Here is a 16,313-nt window from a genome sequence, read left to right as displayed (position 1 = left end):
TGAATAAAGCTTTAGAGATCTTACTAAAAAAAAAAGAGAGAGAGGGTAAAGAAAGGAAGAGTGGTACCAACAAGTGGAATGCCTCGATTATCTGATAAAGGAGTTTTTATTGAGCACTTACACTGTGTCTTACACTGTTTTAGATGCTGCCCATGTTATAACTCATTTAATATCACAGAAACCCTGTAAGGGAGGTATTATTATTCCCCATTTTATAGATGAGGAAACTCAGGATGTACTTGGATGTCAAGTACACCCACATTATACAACTAGTAAGTGACAGTTCCAGGCCCTGTATACCATTGGTTCTATGAAAACATTTTGAATACTTGAGTGACATTATATGATTTGTGTTGCTACTACCTTTTTCCTTCATAAGTAATGAACGTATTTAAGCTAAATTCAGAAAGTAAACACCATGCATATTACAGCTGTTCCTCATCTATATTTAGAAGTTCTGAATATTCAAATGTATTACTTTCCATTTCTGTCTTTTCTTTATTCAATGATATGACTATTTCCGAAACCATTGGCTTAAAGGTCATTTTCCTAGTGTTTAATCTATAATTTAAAATAGTACAATTGTATTTTTTTCTTAATTCTTAATTTAATTAAACTGTTCTAATATTATTTTACTCCAATACTCTTTTTAGAACTACCTAAAGTAGGGAAAATATGAGGAAGTGTTTACAGAATTAGCTGTAGCGTGGTGTTTGCTATACCAGAGGGCAGAAATAGGACTGATATATGGAAGTTATCAGAAAGTAATTTTCAACTCAAAGTGAAGGTGTTTTTTTTTTCTGAAATCACTTTGCCCTTCTCTTTGTAACTCTGAATTTCATTCAGAAACAGTTGTTGATGGCAGCTAATTCATCATCATGTAGGTTACCCTCATTTTGTCATCATCTTAGAGATTTCCTGCCTCAAAAACTTTTCCAGTCTTTTATTAAATATACTCTATTGTGTAGCAAGTCTTCCAACTATCAATTCATTCTCATTAAATTTTCACCTCCTCTTTTCAAATACTTATATACACCAAAAATATCAAACTCGCAAAAGTGACGCAAAGAATCTTTAAAAGTTCAGTTCAGTATCAACATTACAATTTATGCAGCACTGGAGAACAGCATCTGATCTTGTCTAATTGCCTTACTCAAAAGTGCTTTCGTTAGCTCCAACAACTATCAGCTCTTTTTATTTCATTGAAATCCATAACAAACAGACCTTGTCACTGTGGCCTGTCCTACAAACATCCTTGGACTCAGGTAACCCTAAGTTTCTAATCTCTCACCTCGTCTCTAGTGAGGATGGGGCAGAGGCATAAACAAAAGATTCTAATCCCAGCCCGAGCTATAGCATCATCAAAGGGGGTTCTCTGTGGTTGGTTTTGTGTCACAGAAACAGAGTAGTCAAGGTATCTAATATTCGTATAATACCAAAAAAAAAAAAAAATGGAGGTTGTTTGTTCAGCCAAGAGAACCTAAAATAGGAAAAAGATGAGGAAGTGTTTATGGAAGTAGTTGTATCTTGGGGTTTGCTGCACCAGAGGACAGAAATGGGACTGATATGTGAAAGTTATCAGAAAGTAATTTTCAACCCAAAGGAAGGAATTTGTTAAGGGCAGATATTCAAAAGTGGAACATGGTACTTCCTAGAGGAAAGAAACAACCATTTGTAGAGTATTTGTCTCGGGTCTCCCCCAGCAGGAGATATTTAAAACCGGGTGACCTTATAATTTATTTCCCAAACAGGGACACATTTGAGAATGAAAGGATAACAGCTACAAACTGGGGTATCCCAGGCAAATGGATTCACGTTACCCTAATTTGCCTTTGTAGACCCTTAGCTGTGTGGACTTGCTGACGTGTGGAGAACGGGGAAATACTGACCCTACCAGGGGAAAGGGAAAGGTGGGAGCTCATGGAAGTGCTGAGAAACAGGGCAACTCTGTGACCCTCTCACCCCCGCTTGTGTACCTACCCTGATAGGATGAAACCTAAAGACTCATATCAAATAGGATCTCTATCAGTGAACCTGGATATAAACAAAGTGTTAGGATCCACAGGGATCCACCTGGGAAAAATTCCAGGACAGCAACATTGTTCCCAGAGCCAGGGTAGAGTAGACACTCTTCCCAAGTCAAAGTTACCTACCCTGATAGAATGAAACCTAAAGATTCATATCAAATAGGATCTCTGTCAGCGAGCCTGGATATGAGCAAAGTGTTAGGATCAAAAGGATCCACCTGGAAAAAATTCCGGGACAGTAACACTGTTCCCAGAGCCAGGGTGGAGTAGATACTCTTCCCAAGCCAAGTTACTCAGAGAGTTCTACAGGGCATAACATTAGACAGTAAGAATAGGACCAGCCCCAAAGGACCAAATACTGTGGTGATGACGAGGTACAGAACAGGACCAGCCCGATAGCAGGACCCCACACATTACAGGCAGGCACAGTGAGAAGAATGGAGAAGGGCAAGCATATAGGGGCACAGCCTCCCTAAATATGGTCTGTGTTACACTGCCTAGACTTAGAAGTACCCAATGAGGCAGCTTTGTCTTCCATTCTAAATGGCAATTCAAATATAATAAAAACTTACTTTTTACTATGACAAGTTTATTGCAATCTACAAACTGCTTGAAAAGATTATTAAAATTAACATTCCTAAACAAAAAATCACATTTTACTAACTGTAATGGGTACTAACAGCTGTGTGCTCAGCTCCCATCCCTCTTTTGCACTTTGCCCCTAGATTGAATGGGCACCTTTCACTTCGCCATGCAGTCATTTTGACTCAGGAAAAACTGGTTCCAACTCTGTGGTTAGAATGAGCCACTTCAAGTAATCCCAGTTTCCTGCTCTGTAATTATTCAGATCAAGCTGACAGCACTGGCATATCCCTTGCAACTGGTCTTGCTCCAGGAACATGGTCTAAGTCAGCCAGACCTAAGGGAAAGGCCATTTTTCAACATGAATGAGAGTCAAGGTGGTGATCCAGTGCTGCTGGCCATCATCAGGGGAATTTGATGGAAGCCTGCCCGTGGATGATATCACCACATGAAGGGACAGAAGCAGACAAGTCAGAGCCAGACCTCCATTTCCACCAGGCATTCCCTGCCTCTGGCTGTCTTTTGGAGGTGATAACTTTCTTACTGTGTAAGCCAGTTTGAGAGGCACCCCTCTTGATTCTTCATGTGGAAGCATCTTAGTAGATCTATAGAACAGTGATTCCCAAACCTGCCTGCATATTGAAATTACCCAAGGATCTTCAAAAATTGCTGATGCCCATATTCTACTCAGAGATTATGATTTATGGGTCTAGTGTGTCGCTGGGTAAGCCAATTAAGCTGTAAATTTCCTCCCTTCCTGGAGATTCTTTCCTAAGAATGTACCTCTGCCCAAGGCTAACACAGGGCACTCTGAGACTTCTCAAAGTGACAGGAATATGTGTTCCCAGATGGACTTTCTCCACCCTCTACAATACTGAGGGACTTTCATGCTTTGCAAAAAGATTCGAATTGCTCTTCAGCTATCCTGCTTGGATTCCCCTTTTATCACATTTCACGAGATATGGGTTTGAGAGCCTTCCCTAGTAAAATGGGATTATAAGTCTCTACAAACCACATGTTTGGAGTCTCAAGAGGCCATAGTAAGAGGTCCCAATTTTTCATCAATAATTTTTTTAAAGGTAGAATGGATAAAAGGAAAGAGATGGAGTAGAGGAGGAATAATTGAGATCTGACTACACTGTTAACATTCTCTGCCACCCTCTCTTCCCCTCTCTCTCTTTTTCTCCCAAACCCAACATCAAAACCTAGGTCTGTCTTTCACATTTATATGTAACTTAGATCTCACTACACTGTTAACACACACTGCCACTCTGAGCCTTAGTACCCTAAACGCTGATGAACTGAGAAAAATGATATCTGTTTCACCTATGTTGTAAAGCTTTTGTGAGGCTATGAGATAATACATATAAAAATTCAAAATTAAAAAGTGTTTGATGAATCTAAGTTATTATTATGAGAGGTCCAGAAAGTTAAAAATGTAGTCTAGACCTAACCCTAATAGATACCAGCCATGCCAGCAAGATGAAATGGCTTAGAAGAGGGTTACATTCTCTGCCAGCCTGCCCCTTGGCATCCTCCCCCTTCATCCTTCCTCTCACCATACTTCATGAAACGGCAAAGCTTGCACTGTAAATGCAACTCTAAGATACATCCTTGCTCCAACCCACTTTCAGCCAGATTGCCATGCTCTGAGCCCTGCCCATACAGAATTCCTAGGGCTGCCACTAATAGGCAGGAAGGTTATTTTGCTGCCTTTTTCCCCTAGGTTTTTAGAAGCACTCCACTTCCTCATCAACAGTACACCTCTGGGCACCGCAATGCTATATCATTCCCTGCTTGAATTATATTATCTATCATAAGAGACATCTCCTGAGAGGCTTGAGTGCTAAGTGGGGAGTGATTTTTAGAAAGATGTGTGGGAAATGGTTTCAATATTTGGCAGTTCCTAAAGGCAAGATGATTTGAGACATTGGCTTTTTAAAAATACGCTTGATCAGCTCATTATACTATTCCCTTATTTCTGAAAATGCCTTGTCATTTGGAATATTACGTTTAGCAGTTGCACCAAGGTAGAAATTTCATAAACTAGAGGATTGTAATTTTCAGTTTATTTCAGTCATTTATCCATATATGTCACATATATCACATAAATGTATATATTCACCAGGATATCAATCTTTCTTTTACAGATATCTCCATTAACATATACCATTCTGAAACTAAAGACATAGACAATCCCCCAAGAAATGAAACAACTGAAAGTACTGAAAAAATGTACAAAATGTCAACTATGAGACGAATATTCGATTTGGCAAAGCATCGAACAAAAAGATCCGCATTTTTCCCAACGGGGGTTAAAGTCTGTCCACAGGAATCCATGAAACAGATTTTAGCCAGTCTTCAAGCTTATTATAGATTGAGAGGTAAGGAAAGAGGTGAAACCTGTTTAGCCTTGTGTTATTTCCATCCCTTCCCTTTCATTCATTCATAGGTTGTCTTTAGCCTAAAACTTCCAGGTCTGTCATTTAGCCACAAGAATTATAAAAATCGACCTAGTGGTAATCTGATAGTAATGAATAATAAACATTCAAAACTATGGTAGATATCAGCTCTTATGGTTTAAAGTAATATCTTGTGCAGCATAGAACCAAAAGGGCATTTATAAATCACCAGAAAACCTTGGCATCCAGATTTTACCCCTTTATTTTTTTATTTTTGCCAATGCTCAATATTGCATTTTAATGTTGTTCATATGAGTAAGAAGCACAGGATGATTGCAATGTCAGGGATCTAAGCAAATTGATTTATGACCTAAGATTTTATTTTTCAAAAGCAACATTACAATCCAGATCCTCTTATAAGTTAGTGTATTGATGATCCAGCAGAAACTTTAAAGTTTGGAAACCTAGAGGCGGTTGAAGTGCAGAGGAGAAACAAATTAAGAGTGGTTACCAAGATATAATGCAGGAGTGTTAGCAGAATTTACAACACAATTACAGTGGTTTCTAGCAGAGTTACAGTCCACTTTTTACCCCAAGACTGCTTAACAGGATTCTGATGGCATTCCCAGAAACCATTAAGGAGTTAATCACAGCGCAGCCATCAGTGACTATCCTTTTCACTAACTAACTATGGATGACAAAACTCTCATGGCTTCTTTTTTAAAAGAAAAAAACAAATCCTTGGTAGCTACTATTAAAATTCCCCAGGTGGCTCCAAATAATGCAGAATATCTTGTCTCTCTGAGTCCTAAATTCAATTGTCTTACATGCGAAAGTTGAGTTTTACTGATTTCTACCTTGATCACACTAGATGTTTGCTTCCATTCCAAAAAGCAGAACGACCCTGCTTTATTTAAAGCCCATCTACTAGAGCAAGCTGGTTCAATTCCAGCCTGTGATGTGTTGTACACTATGACAACTGAGTACCCATTTCATAATGCTAACATCCAGAAAACTTCTTGGATGTCTATTTCTGTTAGATGTGTCGGGGTTAAATTAATCTGAAGAGTTCTTATTGGTTTTGGAAGCATAATTAACTAACAGTCTCAAAAATATCAAGTCTGTTGTTCCTCATGTGTCTCATTTTCTGTGGAAGTAAAAAGATATTCACTTTCTGAAAGAAGCCACACCCATAGAAAAGTGAAAAGTACTGGATCATAGTCTGAAAGAAGACTCTCACTATAGAAAATCAAGGGCACTATATTACTATTCTGAGGTCATAGAAGGGCATCTCCACAGAGCAGGTACTGGCCAATGCTTGTTGGTGTACACAGAACACAAAGAGCCCATTGGGAAAATAGAGAAAAGACACTGACATGCCTAAATTACTAATTTCGAGTGTGCCTACACATTGATCAGATAATGACCCTGGTAAATTCCATATCGTTTGCTCAGGGATGGACGTACATATAGTGTTTGCATCACACTGAATATGAATGCAACTACTCCTGTTTTCACATAACTTCTAATTCTTTACAACATTCACAGATAGGATTCACTGCAGGTATTTAGAATAGACTATTTATTGCTGCAACAAAATTTTTAGCTCTGAATTTTTATTCTCAGCTCTTTATTCTTGATTAGGTTGCCTCTTTCATTCTTGTTTCCCTGGATGAAACAAACCATTGTTTTTCTCCCCACAGCAATGACAGTCCATTATCTTTATGGCTGCCCCTAGGTAATATGAAATTTTACTATTCATCAGCATGGGTTTCTTAAGTTGAACAAATTGGTTCACAAAGAAACAAGAAATAAGACCCAGCTACAAAACGGTGTTCCTCTGACAGAGAGAACCACTTACTGTTCTTGTTGCTACTTTTACAACATTATCTGTTGACATCTTTCAAACTTAGAAGAGAAAGCATCCATATTCCCAAATCAAATGGAACATTGAATTATTTCATTTTCCAGGGCTTAAAAGCAACACAGTGAAATGTTCTGAGCTTTGTGGTAGAATCATAAATGTGCTTATCTCAAAGCACAATTGCTCTGTGCTCCAGCCAAACTTCCTGCTATACGGATGCCTCCCTTCAGACTCCCCTCACCCTCACCTGTGTCTCTCCCTCTATTTCCCTCCCTCTCTGTCTCCCCTACCCAACACCAAAAACTAGGTCTTGGCCAGGCGTGGTGGCTCGCTCTTGTAATCCCAGCACTTTGGGAGACCGAGGTAGGCAGATCGCTTGAGGTCGGGAGTTCAAGACCAGCCTGGCCAATATGGTGAAACCCTGTCTCTACTAAAAACACAAAAATTAGCTGGTGGCACAGGCCTATAATCCCAGCAACTCAGGAGGCTGAGGCAGGAGAATCGCTTGAATCCAGGAGGTGGAGGTTGAAGTGAGCCAAGATCACATCACTCTACTCCAGCGTAGGCAACAGAGTGAGTCTCCATCCCCCCGCAAAAAAAAAAAAAAAAAAAAAAAAAAAACCTAGGTCTTTCTTTCACATTTATGTGTGCCTTAGAGAAGGTTAAAGATGGATAGGGTCCTAGTTCTTGCTACTCCCTGTTGTCTACAGATCAACAGCATCACCACCACCTGGAAACTTGTTAGAAATACAGAATCACAGATCCCACCTGAGACCTACTGTCAGAATCTGCATTTTAACAAGTTCCACAGGTAAAATCCATTTGTACTTTAAAGTTCTAGAAGCACTAATCTAGAGAACATCTATCCAACACTCCCTTTGTACAGATAAGAAAACTGAGATCTGATGAAGTAAAGTTTCATGTTCAGGGGCACAGCTGGCAGCAGAACAGGGGTAGAACTAAGTGTCCTGACTCCCATTTCAGTGTGTTATTTCTCCCCCTAATGTGTGCGCAACTCTGTACTGCGCATTTTCACATACCATTGGTCTAACAATACTAATTGCGAATAACTGTCTGCAGGCCAGGACTTCCAATTACAGACTGCCGTGTCTGGCCTCCAGGGTATGTGCTCCCTGGGGTTCTTCCTACACCATCAAATGACTTAGGATATGACCTTCAGCAGAGAAGCTGACGTTCTGTGATCAGATTTCAGGCATCGGCTGGCAACTGTGGGAAGACTGGGGTCAGGGGGAGGCGAAAGTGCTGGATCTCTTTAGAATCACTGTGGCAGTCCCTCCCAGTAGGTTCAAAGGAGGAGAGTACAGAACAGGTAAATCAAAGGTTTAGAAAACTCCAATTTTGAGAAGTTTTCAGATCCCTCCCAGCCCTGAAGTCCTTTGATGTCTCAACTTTCAAGGGTTTTTTTGATACTTCCCCAGTAAGGATGGGGGACTATCCTGATGGGTTGTGGGCTTGTGCTGCCAATCATGGAAAGATTCTATGCCTCCTGGCTTGTGAGAAGCGTCCAAGAGAAAACTGACATCAGAGGAGCCACAGAAAAAGAAAGCCTGCCCCTCAGAAAGAGTCTGAGATTTCCTCCTTAACATTATGATTCCTATAAACTACAATGTCACAGGGAGATAATTCTTCAAGCAACTTCAGACACTGTGCTCTAGGAAGAAGATTCTTTCAGGGCCCTTATGGAAGGTTTTGAGTAGTTCTGTGTCCTGTGGTAGGAGAAAGGACAGCAGGGAAAGGAGCAGAACTAGGAAGAAGATGCAAGCAACAAAAATAGCACCTCCTACTTGACTGCTCAACCTCAGTCTCCCCAACCATATGACAGGAACTGCCTGCAGAAATCTCTGCATAACTGGTAATGCATCCTCAGGCTACATAGCACCCAGGAAAATGAACTTCTGTATACATCTGTCTACATGAGTTATGATGCCTGCCAGTCTGAGTTTGGGCTCAACTGGGAGCAGCTAGGCTCAACGAAGAACACAATTAGTTCAAGACTTAAATTGGAATGAAATAAAAACAAGTCTTAATCTGAGACCAAAAGCCACACACTCAAAGGTTGTGCCTAACTTGTAACCAGAAGAGATTATCACATAATATCTTCCCCCATGTTTCACACACAGATAATGTCCATGAAACTCACCAATACTTAGATATTATCCATGAAAGTCACCAAAGACAGTGCTAGTTTATTTTATGTATTGTTGTATCTCTGGCACTTATATAGGTTTTGAACTGAAGTAGCCACAAGACAACATCCCCAGAGAGAATGGAGTATGTGGGAAAGAAGGCTAGCAAAGGCAGCTGGTTTGCTTAGACTGACATACAACTGTTAGGATCTGGACAAATCTGAAAACATCTAAGTGCCGTTTCCTTCTTGCATATTATGTAGACTATTGACCAGAGATGAAGGATCAGAGACAGCTTGCTGGTTTGTATCAGACAAGGCATTAAAACTTCTTGATCCTTGCCTGATATTAGACAGTTCACAAAAGTGAATTCTGCAGGGTGAGGTACTCCATTGCTTCCCACATGTTGATCCCTGTTATTTCCCCCAGCGTGAGAAACCAGATGGCACATTTGAGGCGGTCAGGACTGCACCCTCTCCTGTCTTTGTGGATTACTCATTAAAAGAACAATTACCTTGAAGGTTCTGGTCAGGTTGCTGCTGGTAAATGACCTGAGCTGCTATTGATCAAAAAGGAGTCTAAGAGAAATCCAGACGTGGAATAAGTGGGGAGGAGGGAATAACACATAAGAGTCTCCAGATTGGTCTCCTCTCACCCTATTCCTCCCCACAGCCCTTTTTCTCAGCACAGCAACGTTTCTTTAAGTGTTTCTTTAGTAAGTCAGATGGTGTCAGCCTCTGCCCTAAAGGCTCCAATTGTTTCCATTGCTCTAGAGGTAAAAATCAACATATTACAAATGCTTATAGGGAGGCTTCCAACATTTTTTGCTCACTTAAGCCCCTAAAACAACTTTTAAGCTATATAATCCCCTCGCATGCTTTTCCATTGACATCTAAAGTTTTTTGGCAAGTTTAATAAATAGGTTGTAATTTTTGGTGAGTTGTAAATATTGATATTTAAAATAAAACTAGAATTGGATCTTTCTTATGTATCCAGTAGCATCTACCACAGCCACTCAATATTTACCATCAAATTCTTTTAACAGATAGGTGAGAAAATTCTTCTTAACAGTAGGAAATGTCACATGGTTTCTTTTTCTCCATACACTTACATTTCCATTCCACTTCTCAGAGTCCCATTTTAATGTAATTTATGTTTATGCTTGAAAAATCTGTTATTGATTGCTCTAAAATACTTTTTAGTAACAAAAATATGAACATAAATTGAAATCACATTTTTTATTTCTTGTGACTATAAGATTTATGTGTAAAAATAAATTTCTTCTGGATTCAGTTGCATTTATCATTTTTAATATATAATCAGTTAAAACTAAACACATATAGTTTTAGTTTTTGTTGATGGATATAGAGTGAGATTCAAGTTTTGTGGTTGTTAATGTTTGTAAATACAAAATCGCAAATGCAAAATTCTAAACAGGGATTGGAAGAAATCAATGTTAAAAAAGGATCTGTAGCTTACGCTTCCTTAGCTTCTGCCTCTGGATCAAAGTGATTGCTTTGGTTTTGCTCCTCTAATTGTTCATATACAATTTGTCATTATTTATATTGTGCATTGATAAAATGAGACTAAATTTAACATCAATTTTATCCCTATTATCTTACTTAGTTTCAGTTAGGTGTTGAGAAAACTTCTTTAGATAAATAAGTAGATGGGAACAGATGGAGTTTTGTTACAGCACTGTTCTTGTTCTTTAAATTCCTTTTTCATTATATGCCAATAATCACATCATGATCTGTCATCATTATTTTTAATGATCTATCAATCAGCTGTCAACCTATTAGGATTCCTTCTAATTTGTTGAAAGCAAAGAATCATAAATCACCTAGATTGCCAAAATGTGTGTTATCCCTCAACTCAGTTCACTCCCTTTCTCAAACTCAGTACTGTTATTGCAAATTGTTCCTTGGTGTGGTAACCTAGAGGCACTGTGCCACAATAAGAGTAGGGATGGATGAATGGGGAAAGGATTGTGACCAAAAGGGAAGTGCTAATGAAGAGGTGTGTCTTTAGGGAGACCAATTTTGGGAAAGCTTGTACAGGAAAATGGAGACCCGGAAATTGATTCTCTTTAAATGTGTGTGCCTGCTCATCACTTGGAAAGTGTTCAAGGACAGCCAGGGGCCCTGTACTTCAGTTTGGAGACTGCTGGTCTGCGAAACCCTACACAATCTGTGTTCACCTCATCACATCTTTCTTTTTTTTGAGACGGAATTTCATTCTTGTTGCCCAGGCTGGAGTGCAATGGCGTGATCTCGGCTCACCGCAACCTCCGCCTCCCAGGTTCAAGCAATTTTCCTGCCTCAGCCTCCTGAGTAGCTAGGATTACAGGCATGCACCAACATGCCTGGCTAATTTTGTATTTTTAGTAGAGATGGGCTTTCTCCATGTTGAGGCTGGTCTCGAACTCTTGACCTCAGGTGGTCTGCTCGCCTCAGCCTCCCAAAGTGCTGGGATTACAGGCATGAGCCACCACACCTGGCCCTCGCCACATCTTTCTATCTTCATCCTCTGTTACTCTCAACCTTGCTCTGGCCACAGCGACATCCTCCCTGCTCCTTCAATGCCCCTAACACTCCATAAACTGGGAGACTTTACTTTTCCCAAATGGCTCAAAAGTCACCTTTATAGTGAGGTCTTCCTCAACCACTCTATTTTAAACTGTAGTTTTACGCACACACATCTGTGCGCACGCATGCACACACGTACACACGCACACAATATTCCCTATTTTCTTGCTTTGCTTTTGCTCCATAGCATATAGTAAGTACTCAATAAATATTTGTTAAATGAATTAACTTTTAGAGACTGTAAATTTGTGTGTCAACATAAGCCATGAAATAATTTTCCATGTTATTAGACTTTGCTTGGGATTGGGTATGGGGAGTCTCTTAGGGCATGGCCATTTTCCACCCCTAATGACTCTGTATTACAGTGTGTCAGGAAGCAGTATGGGAAGCATATCGGATCTTTCTGGATCGCATCCCTGACACAGGGGAATATCAGGACTGGGTCAGCTTCTGCCAGCAGGAGACCTTCTGCCTCTTTGACATTGGACAAAACTTCAGCAATTCCCAGGAGCACCTGGATCTTCTCCAGCAGGTGAGTCCAAACACCACACGGTTATTTGGAACACTGCACGAATAGTTCCCAGGCTCCAGCCCCTAGGCCTTTTGAATTGGTTTCTACAGCATAATAGTTAGTTGAAGAAGTACTTGGAGGTATCTGATTAGGCCAATAGAAATTTTATTCTTGCAAAATAATATGGTACAGTCAGGTTGAAGTGTAGTTTAAGGGAGAAGGGAATGAAAATAGACTTTAGCTCTTCAGTTGGCATTATCTCCTGGTAAAATTACTTTTTATCTTTATCTTTTTGCAGAGAATAAAACAGAGAAGTTTCCCTGAGAGGCAAGTACCCAATATAGAGTGTGTGTGTGCTCTTGACTTTAAAAAGATAGTACAATGGAGTGAAACTAAGCTATTCTACCTGTAGGATTTTATGTCAGCCACTAAGATCTGCGTAGATTATTCTGACAGACAATTCCTGCATATAATGTACTGAAGATAAATCAGTACATAAGACAAAAATAAATAGACCTTATAGATTTAGATAGATGTTTGCATTGTTTGCAGACAAAATGAATTAATCACTATGTGATATGTATCTAATGCGCACCTTCACTTACAAGAAATAGAGAAATTAAAATAGTTTGATTTTTAGAATTTATGGTAAACTATTAGTTACATCAAGAAAATATTTAATACATTCAAAGAACAACTTGAATTTTGAACTCTCACTTGGTATTCTGTAAAGTGTTAATATCTCTCAAACTAAATTACTAACGCTCTAAGTTATATCCTCAACAAGAACTGAATATCAAATAAGAAAATCAAAAAACAAAGAGAAAAGGAAAACTACATCAGATTAAATGATTAAAGAAGAGAGACGTTGTTGTCAAACTCTAAACTCACAAATTACATACATCTTATGGCATTTAGAAGTCTAAATCTGAAGATAATACTACGAAGAGAGACACAAATTTGGCCACACGAATTACTGACAGTACTTTACAATGCCTTTCATATTTATCCCTTTTGTTTCTATTCCCTTTGCCACTAACCTAGTCTAGGACCTTATTAATATACTCTGTGAAAAATGTCTAATCTGATCTCCCTGACAGATTTCCTTGCCTCTAACCTCTTCTTCTCCTTAACTTGCATAATTGCTACTAGATTCATAAGTCTGAAATATTCCTTTTATTACAACGAGCCCTGTTCAATGGCTTTCAAAAGATTCCTACATCTTCCTCTTGCCGTTCTGAATGTCCACCCCCGACCTTCTCCAACCCACCTCCGTGTGCAGGAGACTGAGTGGTAAGAACTGCATCACTGGCATCCCTTGCCTCTGGCTTCTGGTTACGGCCAGCCAGTGAGGAGGAAGAAATCAGAGAGAGAAGAGAATGCTGGCAGAAAATGTACACACACACCTGCAGAGTCTTTAAGGCCTATTGGCCTTTGTCAGCTTCAGCTCAGTTCCTGCCAGGCCGTTCTTTCCAGAGGGCCTTCTCTGTGGCTGGCTCCTGGTCTCCTCTCATCCCTTCTGGCCCCAAGGATAGTTTTAGCACCGCACTGTTACTGAACCTGTGGGGTACTGTGCTCTCCCTTGTGGTTGCTCTTATACTCTTCACACAACTTCATAAATAATCCCTTTATTGAACTTTGCACAAGTTACCCCACTATGAGTGAGTCATCTGTTTCTTGCTAGAACCTTCACTGAGGCAGAAGCCGAACTAACTAATCCAGACCTTTCACCTCCTAACCTTTCCAACTTGGCCTCCCATTATTATTATCCATGATTCCACAGCTGCCACCATGCCTCTTCCTCACTGCATATCGACCACACCCTATTCATTCGGATTCTGACCCTAACCTTTCCCTCTTGCTTGGAAGAATCTGCCTTTTCCACTCCATCTATCAAAATTCTACTCTCGTTCAGGCTCCAGGTGGAATCCCGCCTCACCAGGATGTCTTAACGGACTATTTGAGTTTACAGCAATCTCTTCCTGCTTTGAACTTTGTACTCTTTTTGGCACTTATATTTTTATTGAACACTCCCTTGCTTTCTCCAGTTTTCCTGTAGGAGTATAAACTGCTCAAGGGCAGGAACTGTTTCATACTTTCCCACCTACTGTACAAAACTGAGCAAAATCCTCGTATATTTTGTTAATCAATTATGTCTATCAAGCCACTCTTTTACAGATTTTAAAAAGAGATTGCCAGGAGAAATAATGTGACTAAGGAAAATCTTAGTACTAGAGTATTACCTTTGTTCACAAAACACAGACGTATTGATTCTTCTCATTTAAATATAGGATAATACTTTACTGATGCTCCACTTTTAAAAAAGAAAAAGAAGGCAACTCAGGGTGCATCCATAGGAAAAAAAAAATCGACAGAATGTACCAAATCTCGACAGAGAACCATTAAAAACTATAAGGAACAATTACCCAAGCCAGAAAGAAAAGGAAATAGGAGCATTTCATCTATTCCTGTACCTGCCAGCATTGCTGGAGAGAAAGAAAGGAACATGAAACAAACATTTCACATTAGCTATGGTTACCAAGTTGTTTTCAAAAAAGAAAGAAAGAAAGAAAAGAAAAGAAATTATCTTTTCTTATAATCCTTTCTAAGAAGACAAAACAAAATGTTCTCACCTGACTAACCCGTAAGTCTGCCAATTTCAAATGACTTTGAAATAAAGCCAGTGGAAGAACTGAGTAGCTCAGCTTCCCAAATTACAGATCCTTGGTGATGGTGTAGATTGCCAGTTTAATGGCAGAATCACATCTTTTAGTAAAGGGCAAGAAAACATCATCACAGGGTCCTGCACAAAATGGACTGTTGACTTGTAACTAATGCGATAGCCAGCATTTTACCAGCTATTATTTTGGTTCTTTCTTTTTTTTTTTTTTTAACAGCAAGACACAGAAGGAGATGAGAGTGATATTAAGAGGAAGGAGATCTTACTATAAACAAAGATCTCTAAAGTAAAAAACAAATTGTCTAGGCTATGCGTGCTATAATGTTTGATATAATGAGAGTTGTTAAATATGGTCTTCATAAAAACCATTTATTAAGTACGTAGTATAATACCAGAAAAAAATAACAAGAATAGCTGATTTCAAATTCCACTATAGAGGCTAAATTTTTATCTGGCCTGTGTGCACAACTGTAGTCATCGATGTTTACAGTTAACATCTGTTCTGATGTAACAGATTAACATCTGTTAATTTTGTATATTACACATTAACAATATGGTAGAATTGTGTGTGGCAGAAATATGTAGGTGATACTATTGGCTATGACTAATTCTAGATAACTGTACTGTAAAACACCAGAACACCTAGCCATTCCCCTTGGCCTTCCCATCATCATGAGCCACAGAAAATTAGATCAAATATATCGGTCAAATGCTGCTATATTATACTAATGCAGACACAACGCTTTGGACCTAATAGCTTATAGTAACAAACCTTTCGGTGAGTTTCAGAAGATATTACTACCATTGTTACAGGACTTTTCCCTAGTTCAGCTAAAAATGGGGTCCTTGTCTATCCCATAGCCATGAAAATTTAGGCTTGTGGATGGTTTGAAGGCTGAGTAAGGCAGGGTTTTATTGGGTGGAAAGGAAGAAAAGGGGGAAACAGGGACACTGGCCTAGCTAGACTGCTTCCCACCCACAGCTTGAATCCCAGGTTCCACACAGAAAGAGGAGGGGCCAGGCTCCTCCTTGCTGTAAATGGCATGAACTTCCAGAGGCTCTACCCCAGGGGGCAGGCTGGTTGGAATTTTTCCGGGGACCCCCTCCCCACTTGGCTCTCTCATTTCCCCACTCTAAAGAAGTACGTCTAACCACTGGATTAAGAATAAAGACAAAGACAAAACCGCTTCCTGCTGACAGGGGCTGTTGTTTTGGGGAAACAGCAGTCAGAGCTCACTCAGAGGCCTATTTAAGGATTCCCAGCAGAAGGGGTCATTGTCTGAGGCTCTGGTTGCATCACTGTCTGGAGTCTGATGGCCCTTTTTGCCAGCATGTTGGGCTTCTGGCTTCCTTTCCCCTGAGCCCAATCCTAAGACAACCAGTTTAAGGTTTGGGAAATTAACTCTTTCCAGTCTGGAGGATGCATCTGAGGGGAGCGTAGTATGAAGACACAATTATGTATCAGTGAAGAGGGAACAGAGGAGGAGAAAGGAAAAATAAGGCATTTTTTAA

General features: G+C 39.7%; 1 protein-coding gene across 2 annotated transcripts in view; it reads left to right on the top strand.

Moving 5' to 3' along the window:
* IMPG1 (interphotoreceptor matrix proteoglycan 1) overlaps positions 1–16,313 on the top strand; it is a 145,506-nt gene that overhangs the window by 27,105 nt on the left and 102,088 nt on the right. Inside the window, exons 2-4 of one of the 2 annotated variants that reach the window (XM_025382210.1) lie at positions 4,760–4,993; positions 11,976–12,142; positions 12,420–12,448. In XM_025382210.1, coding sequence (XP_025237995.1) covers positions 4,760–4,993; positions 11,976–12,142; positions 12,420–12,448 — 430 coding nt within the window. The remainder of the gene's footprint in view (positions 1–4,759; positions 4,994–11,975; positions 12,143–12,419; positions 12,449–16,313) is intronic. The other variant, XM_025382211.1, reaches the window with a different exon arrangement.

This window comes from Theropithecus gelada, chromosome 4 (genome assembly GCF_003255815.1).
Source record: "Theropithecus gelada isolate Dixy chromosome 4, Tgel_1.0, whole genome shotgun sequence".
In the NCBI taxonomy this organism is placed as follows: Eukaryota; Metazoa; Chordata; class Mammalia; order Primates; family Cercopithecidae; genus Theropithecus; species Theropithecus gelada.
The sequence above is the reverse complement of the archived record's forward strand: the minus strand, read 5'-3'. Positions and strand labels throughout refer to the sequence as shown.